The sequence below is a fragment of the Sorex fumeus genome, unplaced genomic scaffold (assembly GCF_029834395.1).
Source record: "Sorex fumeus unplaced genomic scaffold, SorFum_2.1 ptg000037l, whole genome shotgun sequence".
NCBI lineage: Eukaryota > Metazoa > Chordata > Mammalia > Eulipotyphla > Soricidae > Sorex > Sorex fumeus.
In genome coordinates this window covers 58,432,845-58,445,768 of record NW_026606094.1, presented here as the reverse complement: position 1 = coordinate 58,445,768, position 12,924 = coordinate 58,432,845, and the positions used below count along the sequence as shown (strand labels likewise).

Below are 12,924 nucleotides of genomic sequence, written 5' to 3'. Positions count from 1 at the left end.
TGCAGTGCTCACACACGTGTTTTCCAGGGGTCCAACTTCCCTGGTCAGAGGGTACACTTTCCTAGGATCACACCCCTTTGCTGTGGGGTATAAACACATCTGGCTCTAGTGAGTAGCTAGAGATGATCTATGATTCTGGGATCACAGGCAGCAGATCTGCCAGGTTCAAACAGCAGAGCAAACAGAATCATTCAGCGCACAGAAGACCCGGGATTTGAACCGTGCAAAACAGGCATTCTAAGCCCCTAAACAATTCTTTTGGGTTTTGCATACTTTTCTATATGAGAGTTTTATTTTCACCCTCAGCAGCTGATCTGGCCTTACCTTCAGCCGACACTGTTTCATGGCCTCCAGGTGTTTCTGAGCTATGTGCTCATAACTGACCTTCATGACCTACAACACCTACCTCATCCTGGCTTGATGGCCAGAGGGGTATTGGATACCTGTGCTTCCGCTGAAGGAGCACTGGACCCCTGTAGCCTGACTTGGCAGATCCATGCCACTAACCTGGGCACAGTCCCTGTGGCAGGGGCAGGGATTCTGGGACACAGGGCAGGATGCCTATACTCCACTCCTGCCACCTCTCTGTGCCTCTCTGTTCTCCCCACAACAAGGCCCTCAAACACCCTCCTCTCTGTAATGCATCCTGAGTGACCGCTTATTCCCTCATTTCCAAGAAACCCAGGACCCGAATTGCAATTAAAAAAAAAAATGCTTGAGTTTGAGCTCAATCACCGAAAAAGACAAAGTGTTTTACTTTAAAAATTTAACATGACTGTAGGAATTCTTTGTTATTTTTTAAATTTACAGGTAAGTGATTCCAGTAACAATATATCATAAGCTGAACCACAGAGACATTTACTACACAGAGAATGGCTAGATTTTCTGAAAATATCAGTGGTTATTGCAGTGTAACTGTGAGGATTTGAGAAGGTTGTGTGCCTTTCTCTTCTTGGTACTTTTCCTCTCGTGTTGGGACTGTGTTCCAGTTCATGGAGGTAAAAGTCATGATTGATCTCTTAAGGGACCTTACAAAAACAGCATCTTCTGGGTCATCAAATACAGTTCTGGAAAAAATGGTACTGATATCAGAAAATAATCAGATAAAAACAATTTTTTATTCAGTGAGTCAGTGCCACGCTTTTTTAAAATACCATTTATAGTATGATATCACTAATAAATCATTTTGAGCATTACAAGAAACTTAGGATTAATAATAATATTTTATTATGTCTATTATTTAAAAAATTGAGCAACTTGAATGTTTAGTAACATTTATAATTCAGGTTTCATATTCTTGCCCACATGTTTTCAACTCTATGTTGATAATTAAACTATTTATGAGTGTTTACTAAAAATATCTACTGATTTTTACATAATAGTTCAACATATCTTATTAGAAAGTGATTTCTCTAACTGATCATAAAAATACTCAAGGACCAATATTTGTCAATAGGGAATTCAAAAGGACAAGATTTAAAAGTGAAAGATGATTTGTAAATTCATGAATATTCAAGAACTCCAATTTTTGCATAGCTCAATAAAGTATTTTTTAAAAGATTAATTCTACTGAACATAAAATGCTAGAAGAACCTACTTAGAGGAACACCAAATAAAGAATATTATTTGTAATATGTAATTTTTTTTGGAATTTATTTTGTTTGGGGGCAATACCCAGCTATTATCAGGGCTAACTCCTGGCTCTATGCTCAGGTATTACTCCTGGTGGTCCTCAGGGGACCTCATGGGATGCAGGGGATTTAACCTCAGTCAGCTACATGCAAGGCAAGCATCCTACCGGCTGTACTATTGCTTCAGCCCACTAATAATTTCTTAACTTTTTTTGTACATTAAGTTGACCTTCTCTTTCCTTTAGATTATAATAACAATAATACTGGAAACCTAAATATGTCAAATATGAACATAGTTTTAAATTAATTTATCACAGAAAGAGCAATTATTATTATCAATTGAAAAGTCCATAAAAACTCATTTAAGGTTATAGGAAATAAGATCATTTAAGGTGTCACCATAGTTATGATATAAGATGACAATAAGATGAAACTCTGAAAACCACTTACTTGTCTAGGTTATTTCCGAATGTAAAACCTGAAGAAAAAAGGTGTAATTAGTATTTTTCAAATGTTTGTCAACATTTAAAAACAATAGACGAATCTAATAAATGGGAACTTTAGAACATAACTCTGGTTTTCAATTTCTTTGATGAGCAGTTCAATATGATCATTTAGATAAGCAATTAGCTTCATCAAAAATACCTTGACAGTTAGGATGGAGAAGGGACCAGCATGACTGTGATAGTTGAAAATGATCACTCGGGACAAGAACTGAGTCCAAAGAGGAGGAAGGACAGGTGGGTAGGTTGGTAAGAAGGAAACTGAGAAATGTGAAAATGTACACTGGTGAAGGGATGAGTATATTGGAATATTGTATGACTGAAACCCAGTCATGAAAAACTTGTAACTGTGTATCTCATGGTGATTTAATTTTTTAAAAAAGCCTTGATACCTAATGACAAGATGAAAGTTTCTGTTAGACACAGTACTTTAGGTTTGCTTTAAATTTTTGAGGAACACCATTCTCAAAAATTCCTGATCAATCTGGTTGAACTTCTTGTGCAGAAACTGATTTAATTAGGCATATACACCTATGAAAGGACTACTAGATTAAATAAGGATTAGTATTTGGACAGTTTAAACTATTTGAATTCTTGGCATTAAATTTCAAAGAAACAGAACAAATAAATCTTTGATCACAAGAATCTATATCTTCCCCAGCTTTGGAGCTCAAAGACTTGTCCTCAAAACCCAGATTTCTTATGGTATCTTCCAGAGATTGTCACTGCTTTGTTTATTCTCCTCCAGAGTGCCCAGTGAAGATGAAATGCACCAGCACCAGTTGGGTGGCCAAAGCCCACAATGTCAATTCTTGCCAATCAACTAATAGCAGAGCTCACACAGCCTCTGTCACACGGGAGATTGTGGCAACATTCTTTCACAAGGCCTTGATCCAAGTCACTCCTATTGTCTCTGATTACATTTTTAGGAAAAAAATGTTTTAAGCACCGTGGTTTTTTTTTCTTTTTTTTTTTTTTTTTATTTATTGAATCACCTTGGGAAAGGTTACAAAGCTTTCAGGTTTAGGTCTCAGTCATGCAAATATCAAACACATTTCCCTTTACCAATACTTTTTTTTTTACCATGAAGAACCCCAATAAAACCCCACCCCCCACCCCTCCCAATCCCTGTGGGGCAGATGAATTCTAGTTAACACTCTATCTGCTTTGATTAGATTCATTGTTTCAATAAAAGATTCACCACTATTATTTAGAGTTTACCCCCCCCCCAAATCAGACATGCTGAAAAAGCATTGTGACGTGATTTGCTTTCTACAGCTGGGTTCAAGAATTAAATGTTGGTTTTGGATTTCTGCTATTTTTCTTATTGACCCTGGAAGTATTTATACTGAGAGTCAGATAGTTAAGAAATTGGTTTCTGTGCTCTGGAGTCGTGGCCGTGCTGGAGAGCCGCTAGTGGGGGGCAACTGGTGGCCTCGGTAGGGCGTGAAGGGCGGACCGAAACGCCCCCTTCCCATGAGGTTTTAGTCGCCCCCACTCCCCCGGCTCATACCTGCTGTCCACAAGGCTTGCATGCGGCCGCCATCTTTCTTTCCAGAGAGGAGAAGGCGACTGGGGCAACACCCTTTCCCCTCCGGACAGACATGATGGCCTGGATTAACGCATAGTCCTTTCACTTTTCTGCTCCAAGCTGCCGGGTTCTGCATTAAGTCCCTGTGCTTCTGGGGCTGTGGCCGTGCTGGAGAGCCGCTCGCGGGGGGCAACTGGTGACCTCGGTAGGGCGTGAAGGACGGACCGGAACGCCCCCCTTCCCATGAGGTTTTAGTCGCCCCCACACCCCCGGCTCATACCTGCTGTCCACAAGGCTCCCATGCGGCCGCCATCTTTCTTTCCAGAGAAGAGAGGGCGAATGGGGCAACACCCTTTCCCCTCTGGCAGACTTGATGGCCTGGATTAACGCATAGTCCGTTCACTTTTCTGCTCCAAGCTGCTGGGTTCTGCATTAAGTCCTTGTGCTTCTGGGGCTGTGGCCGTGCTGGAGAGCCGCTCGTGGGGGGCAACTGGTGGCCTCGGTAGGGTGTGAAGGACGGACCGGAACGCCCCCCTTCCCATGAGGTTTTAGTCGCCCCCGCTCCCCCGGCTCATGCCCGCTGTCCACAAGGCTCCCATGTGGCTGCCACCTTTCTTTCCAGAGGGAGGAGGGCGGAAGGGACCAACACCCTTTCCCCTCCGGCAGACAAGATGGCCTGGATTAACGCATAGTCCTTTCACTTTTCTGCTCCAAGCTGCTGGGTTCTGCATTAAGTCCTTGTGCTTCTGGGGCTGTGGCTGTGCTGGAGAGCCGTTCGTGGGGGGCAACTGGTGACCTCGGTTGGGCGTGAAGGATGGACCGGAACGGCCCCCTTCCCATGAGGTTTTAGTTGCTCCCGCTCCCCCGGCTCATGCCTGCTGTCCACAAGGCTCCCGTGTGGCCGCCATCTTTCTTTCCAGAGAGGAGAGGGCGAATGGGGCAACACCCTTTCCTCTCCAGCAGATTTGATGGCCTGGATTAACGCATAGTCCGTTCACTTTTCTGCTCCAAGCTGCTGGGTTCTGCATTAAGTCCTTGTGCTTCTGGGGCTGTGGCCGTGCTGTAGAGCCGCTCGTGGGGGGCAACTGGTGGCCTTGGTAGGGCGTGAAGGATGGACCAGAACGCCCCCCTTCCCATGAGGTTTTATTTGCCCCCACACCCCCGGCTCATACCTGCTGTCCACAAGGCTCCCATGTGGCCGCCACCTTTCTTTCCAGAGGGAGGAGGGTGGAAGGGACCAACACCCTTTCCCCTCTGGCAGACTTGATGGCCTGGGTTAACACATAACCCATTCACTTTTCTGCTCCGAGCTGCTGGGTTATGCATTAAGTACTTGTGTTTCTGGGGCTGTGGCCATGCTCAAAGCTTAACTATGTTTTTCAGAGAGAAACGTTAGGTGGTTTACTTCCCATGGATCACTTTGTATATAGAGAGATGTCGCGCGGCCGCGTAAGCGGCCGCGCGGTTTTGAGGAAAAGTCCTAGTTCCCGCATACTCGAGCTGTGCTTGTAGAGGTTTCTGGTCACCGGGGTTCCATCTGGGGGAGGCGGGATGCAGTACCTACCCCATCTGGGACTTCCCGATGATCTCGGCTCTTTTTGGAACCTGTTTTTTTTTTTTTTCCTTCAGGATCTGTGGATCCCGCCCTCCATGTAGTCCTTCTCTTCGGCTAAATGCTGTCAAGATCAGCACCGTGATTTTTAATTTGTAATGACAAAAAGCACACATTTTGCTTTGCTGATGACTATACACCACAGAAAACTGTCAAAAGGTAAAATCTTCTGAAAAAATTTTCTTTTATCTAAAGTATCACTCTTAAGAGTATCATTTGGGGCCAGAGATTGTTTAATTAGCTGAGTTCATGCTTTGCATGCAGGAGGCCCTGAGTTGATCCATGAGCCCTGTTAAAGCCACACCTTAGCCCAGAACCTGGAATAGCACCGTCCACCCACATCCCCTGCCAAGGAACCACAAATTATTGTCCCAAAACAAAAAAGTTTCTATGCCTCCATATACCCATATGTGTACAAATATATACTCACGCTCGTACACAGAGTTTGTTTACTGACAAAGATCTGATATTGTCATTATTTAGTGAACTATTCCATAATGTACTTTTATATTCAAAGCACATCAAGGAATAATTCTCTACACAGTAATCCATATTAAATAAATTTTCCATAGCTTATTCTTCTCTGAACATTTTTAGATTCTTTTTACTTTCTATTCAGGGTTTTACTGACTAGCTTCATACTTCTGTCTCTGTTCATGCATATAAATAGATCTGTAGCCTGGAAAAAACCTGAGTGCCCAAGAACAGATGACTGGTTAAAGAAACTCTGGTACATTTACACAATGGAGTACTATATAGCTGTTAGAAAAGATGAAGTCATGAAATTTACATACAAGTGGTATTACATGGAAAGTATCATGTTAAGTGAAATGAGTCAGAAAGAGCGGGATAGACACAGAAAGATTGCATTCATCTGGGGAACATAAAGTAACAAAATGAGAGACTAACACCCAGGAGTGGCCGAGATTAGTACCAGGAATTTTGCTTCATGACTTGGAGACCAACCACACATGCTAGGGGAAAAGGTAGATCAGATAGAGAAGGGAGCACCAAATAAAGGGTGTTGGGAGGATCCTTCCAGTATGGGAGAAGCATGCTGAAAGTAGACTATAGACCAAACATGATTGCCACTCAATGCCTCTCTTGCAAACCACAGGACCCAAAAGGAGAGAGAGAGAGAACAAAAGGGAATGCCCTTCCACAGAGGCAGGGTGGGATGGGGGGCAGGGGTGGGAGGGATGCTGGGACCCATGGTGGTGGAGGATGGGCGCTGGTGGAGGGATGGGTACTTGAACATTGTATAACTGAAACCCAAGCACAAAAATTTGTAAGTCTATAACTGTACCTCATGGTGTTTCACTAATAAAAAAAATAAAATTGAGAAACCTAGTGTGTGTGTGTGTGTGTGTGTGTGTGTGTGTGTGTATGCACGCACACACACACTAGGTTTAAATAAATAAATAAATAAAATTGGTACTTAAATAAATTTAAATAAAATTGTACTTAAAAAAATAGATCTATAGAACAGACTTCAAATCGAGTTGCCATTTTGAATAATTTCACATTTTATGTGTTGATGGATATTTTCTTGTCATCATCAGATCTTCTAAAGAATATTGGACTAGTTTATAGTAACAGCTGCAATATATCATTTGGGCACTGATTTCTCCTCCTTTATAGTAAACTTTAAGACTCCCTACATGATGAAAGTCTGAGTTCAAAGCCCAGAAATAAAACCACATATTTATTGATACTAATTTGTGTTAAGTGATCTAAGACCATAAACAGAAAAGGGAAATTTTCTAACAAAGGAGTGAAAATGGACTACTTCCTAACCCCATATAAATTCAAAATGAATTTGAAATCTTGATATAACTGAATTGTTAAGTATTTTAAAGATAAAATAGAGGAAAACCTCCATGACATTAATGTTAAAGATATCTTGAAGGACTGAACCCCAACCACAAGGAAAACCAAGCAAAGATAAACAATTGGGACTATAAGTTGAAAAGTTTTCATATAGGAAACAAAAATATAAACAGACTAAAAAGACAGTCTACTGAATCAGAGAGGACATTCGTATATCAGAAGAGTTAATATCTAAGGTATATGAAAACTCATACAACTCTGCCTATTTTTCCAAAGGATCTGCAGAGATAGCTAGCAGACTTATGGAAAGACATTTATTTCCAATTTTCAATGAGTTATCACCTCACACTTTGTGAGAATGATTTATGCCAAAAGGAACAACAAGCATTAAAGAGTGTGGAGAGGGCTAGAGCAATAGCACATTGGGTAGAGCATTTGCCTTGCACACGGCCGAACCGGGTTCAATTCCCAGCATCCCATATGGTCCCCTGAGCACTGCCAGGGATGGTTCCTGAGTGCAGAGCCAGGAGTGACCCCTGTGCATCGCCAGGTATGACCCCCCCAAAAAAAGAGTGTGGAGAATTCCACTATGGTTGGAAATGCAAATGGGTGCAATCATTTTGAAAAATGAAATAGAGCTCTATCAAAATACTAAAACTTCAGCTAGCATACGACTCAGCAATCCAATTGTGGAGAATCTCTGCAAAAACTATGGAAACATTACCTACCACAATATTCCCTGAGGCATTTCTTACAATTGCAAAAGAGTGGTTGTAGCCATTATGTCCAATCATGATAGTCCAAAGAAAATGTATATATTTTTCTAATAAGGAGCTCATTAAAAGATGAAATTTTACAATTGACAACAAAATGAAAGGAGCTTGAGGAGATTATGCAGTAAAATTAGCCAGAAGGAAAAAAAATATTGAGCAATCTAACTTGTATATAATGTAAAGGTATATGACTGATGGACAGACAGAATGAATAAATAGATCAATGAACCAGTAGTCATTGACAACAGAACTAAAGTTACCATTTTGACGAACCCTCTCCTAAAGTAAAGCTCATATAATGGGTTTTGTTGGTTTTATTATAAACATAGGAAAATGAATCTTATCTATATCCAGGCAGACTATGGATTAAAATACTTTGGTCAGGGCAGGGGGTGGGGAGAAATAGCACACCCAATGGGTGCTGGCAGTGGGGGGTGGGGTGCTGGGGATCATGCAATGCCCGAGATGGAACCCAAATGCAAAAAAGCATTCTCTCCAGCCATTTTTTCTAGCCTTTTGACTCCCTCAGCCTCTGGGATATAGAAAAAAGGATTTTTTTCCTGTTAAGTGTGTGTCTTTCATGTTTCTATATTAATTTTGTCTAGTGAACCTAGAAATTCATAGTGTTTATTAATTTTAGAATATATTCACCATTACAACTCCAAACATCATCTTCTTAATTTTCTACCTTTTCCTTTCATGAATTATTACTAAGCTTATGTTGAATCTTCTCTTTTCCATATTTCCTTGTCTTAATAGTTAATATTATTCTTTTTCTATGTTTCATCCTCAGATAATTCTTAAACATTTCAACTTAATGTTTTCTCCTTAATTTTTAGAAAACTATTTAGTATCTTTGGCAGAATCATGACTTTTTTTTCTTCCTGTTTAGGAAGGGAATGGAGGGGGATGTCTTAATACTTTTTATTATACCTCCTTCCTCCAATGTTAATGCCTGGTGGTATAACAGCTATTTTATAATCTTAAAATATTATAGCAAAATAAAAAATAAACATTCTTGAAGAATGATGAAATTATTGAACATTATACTAACTCTCAGCACCACACCCTTGTAAATCCATTACATGTGAACAATAAACCTCTATTTGCTTAAATCATTGTAGGTGAATTTGAACAAAGACATTTAATTCAAACATACAAGAAATTAAATTAAAATTCGTAAAGCATTATGAAGGATGAAGTTAAGAAACTGAACTCGCATGTAATAACCACATGTGTAAATGAAGCCAAAATATTAATTGTGCTTCTTCTCCCTACCATTTTTTTTGGGGGGGGAAGGACAGACTCAGTAGAGTTAGGACTTTCTTCTGCCTATCAACTCAAGGATGACTCTTGGAAGGCTTGGGGTGCCAGGTCAGCTGTGTGCAGAGCAAAACCTTTACCCACTGTACTATTTATCAGGCCCCTCTGTATGTAGGAATTTCAGGTAATCTTTTTTTTATTACTTATTTTTTCTTTATTATAATAGCATTTTTTAATTGAATCACTGTGAGATACAGTTACAAAGGTTTCATGTTTGAGTTTTAGTCATATGATGATCAGACACCCATCCTTCTACCAGCGTACATTCTTCACCACAATATCCTCCCCCTGCCTCCATGGCAGACAATTTCCTCCATACTCTCTCTTTACTTTTGGGCATTATAGTTTCCAATATAGATACTGAGAGGTTATCACGTTTGGTCCTTTACCTTCAGCACACATCTCCCATCCTGAACGACTCCTCCAATCATCATTGTCTTAGTGGTCCTTTCTCTATTCCAGCTGCCTTCTCCCCCAGCTCATAAGAAAGGCTTCCAACTATGGTGCAATATTCCTGGCCCTTGTGTCTGCTGTCCTTGGGTGTGAGTCACATATTATGAAAAATCTATAGTCATTAAACTGCCCATGAAATTACAACAACTGTGGCTCTTTTACTGGTTCATCATCTATGCTAGATACTGGCATAGGAATTCAGTGTCACTATTATCACATCACTTCCACTTTAATTAAATACACACAAATGAAAAGAATTGCTTATTCACTATAATTATATGAATAAAATTAAAATACTTTCTAGTTAGGTTATTATAAATTGAAATTATTATTTTTATTATCAAATTAATCAGAAGTTTGGAATTTTAATTTTTTTATATTTTTCAAAATACCTGAAGGCACTCTACGAGCTGACTTTTGCTTAAATGGTGATCTGGGATCCCATGAGGCATCTACTCTTCTTCTGAATGCTATTGATTGAATAATATGTGCCTTTTCATGGTTAAAAATAGTGATTATTGATCTTCTTTCTTTTTCTGTAACTGCTAATGAATGTAAAAATAAATGAAATAAATATTAATGTGTAGAATCATAGACATAAAAATGATTTTAAATAGAAATTAGCACTTTCAAAAAGATCTCTCTGAACTGTGCTATAGGCAAACATACTGGCAAAATTAGAAGTTGTAAAGGTGTAATCCGTCATTTCCATTTCCTATGAGTTCAATATAAAGTCTCATAGATGAGCCCTAATGCATTCAAGATACTTTCTAATATTATCATGGAAGAATGAAATAACTCTGACAAAGCCCTTTATTTCCTCAAGGCTGTGAGGAAGGGAAGCTGTCACAGGTTTTGATACATCCTAAGAACTTATTCAATAATAAGTTAAGAATGTTCAAAACTGTACGATAGAAAGGTTAAGTAAATAGGCATTAAAACACATAGGACTAAAATAAACTACAAAAACATAGAAAACAACATACAAGTTTTATTTTTATGTGTCTGATATATAAATCAGACATAGTTTTCTATAATGTATATAATAATAAAGAAGTTGTAAAATTTAATATACCTTTACAAAATGTCAAAGCATAGAGTTTTAAGATATTAAATAAGTCTTAAAAGATGTAGCTTAATTCTTTTACTTTTGAAGCAAGAAGCTAAGATATGAGGGTATAAATATTTCGACATTCAACATATTCATTTAAAACCAGTAACAGAAGTATATCTTTCCTCATCTTTGATTAAGCCTTTCCGATAAAGTCATTAAGAGACATGAATTGCTAATCTTGGGCAGATTTTGTATAGCAAAAACTTCAGGAATACTTGAAATACTTTCATTTACAAAAAATTATTTTCAATGATAAATCCAGCATATGAAAATCACCAGACTGTAAGACTGAGTGCTAAATATTTCTATTCGGGAAAGGGAGGTTCTTACCATTTCTATCAAGCAACTCCACTCCTGGAAGGTGGTAGATTACAAATAAACGGTACAGATTATATTGGCACAAAGGGTTTTGGAAAAGGCCTACAAAGGAAGAATACAAAACAAGATCAGATTTTGAAATCAATATCATTTTTCACGTGATATAGAATATTACAATATAAAATTAAAACAATATAAAAATGTAAAAGAGTATGTGCAAAGCTCTATATTATAGACACTGACCTCACTAAATCCTCATCTATTCAGAATATCACTTAAGCTTTCTATTTGATAAATTCATTCACTTCATAAATATTTTCTGAATACTACATTCCCAATAAGAGTTATTCTAGATGCTGGTGACAGGTTTTTTTTTTCTTTTTGAGTCACACCTGGTGATGCACAGGGTTACTCCTGTCTCTGAACTCAGGAATGACTCCTGGCAGTACTCAGGGAACCATATCAGATGCTGGGAATCAAACCCGGGTTGGCCGCGTGCAAGGCAGACGCCGTAACTGCTGTGCTATCGCTCCAGCCCCTGGTGACATATTGTTAACCTACAAATGAGTACAAATTCAATATCTCTTTAAATAAAGTAATCAAGGTATCAACTGTATGCAGGAGGAAGGGGATCTGGACACAGTTCTTTATTACCTAGCTGTCTCAAAATGTGAAGATGTACAGAAAGGCCATATACTGTTCTAATAGTTTTCTTCCTTCACTTCATCTTGTCTAGAATCTATTAATGCAGCAGCAGCTTTAGCTCTCTGCAGGAGCCCACGCACCTCTGTTTTCTTGAATTTCTCTGTTCAGACTCTTGAGGCTGTGGGTGCAAGAATAACTAGGAACATTGGTTCCTGGTACAGTGGTTGGAGGGTAGATACATTCTGATGCAGAAAAGCTTCAATACCTCTGCTATACAACCCTAGGTATCAGCATCGAAGTGTGTCTCCTAAAATCTGCAACTAGGAGTTGTGAGGGCTTTATTTCCAAGAAAAAGGTAATATATTTTTACTTATAAATCTAGGTATTACTAAATTTGATATCAATAAATTTGAAATGAGACATCTTATTTTCTCTCAAATAATTCTTGCTATTGGAATTTGCTTGTATGCAGTTTCTAGAAAATACTTCTGGAAAATTTATCTAGAGAGGATACCCACTAGATGGCAGTAGCAGAAAGAGCTCAAACTGTTGTAGAACTACATCACTCTTCCATGACTCTTCATTTACTATACTTGTTAAACTTAGAAGTAAGGCTGTGGCATCTGGCTATTGATAAAATGCAAGGATGCTTGATAAAAGCACGTAAATATCAAGTATTAGAAACCCAGAAGAAACAGATTACTATTTATAAAGAACACTTTTCAGTATAAAGGACATGGAGACCTGCTTAAAAGAGACAAAGTGTTTAGATAAAAATGGAAAAAGTTAATCATCTGGATGTTTTCTCTGTAAGTAATAAAACATTCAGATATTTGTCATATAAACACAAACTTTCCTGGATAATAAAACCATTATATATAGCGATTCCCTGGGGAAAACACAAAGTTTCGAGGGATGTTAAGCAGGCAATGGAAGACACCTGGTGCATAATAAACATGTTATATGAGTGAGGAATGGCATAAAAGAAAATACAGAGCCAGAAGCAACAAAGAAATTTAAAAGGAAGGAAATTTGAATGTAAGGGTGGAAATAAAGGGGGTAAATGGAAAAAATTTCAAGATTCCTTGAGGGACAGGAATGTTTTGAATTTTAATCTTAAAAGCGAGAACTTCAACTTGGTAACAAGTAATTACAACTACAGAAAAGAGAATGGAACGGATGTACACTAAA

At 38.8% G+C, this 12,924-nt stretch overlaps 1 protein-coding gene across 1 annotated transcript in view; it reads right to left on the bottom strand.

Annotated features, from left to right (window-relative positions):
- Positions 1 to 901: 901 nt before the first annotated feature.
- Positions 902 to 12,924, bottom strand: part of LRRC72 (leucine rich repeat containing 72) — a 70,941-nt gene continuing 58,918 nt past the window's right edge. The window contains exons 6-9 of the mRNA XM_056118699.1: positions 11,101 to 11,190; positions 10,049 to 10,201; positions 2,082 to 2,109; positions 902 to 1,067 (exon numbers count right to left, since the gene is read on the bottom strand). Of these exons, the coding sequence (XP_055974674.1) occupies positions 902 to 1,067; positions 2,082 to 2,109; positions 10,049 to 10,201; positions 11,101 to 11,190 (437 nt within the window). The remainder of the gene's footprint in view (positions 1,068 to 2,081; positions 2,110 to 10,048; positions 10,202 to 11,100; positions 11,191 to 12,924) is intronic.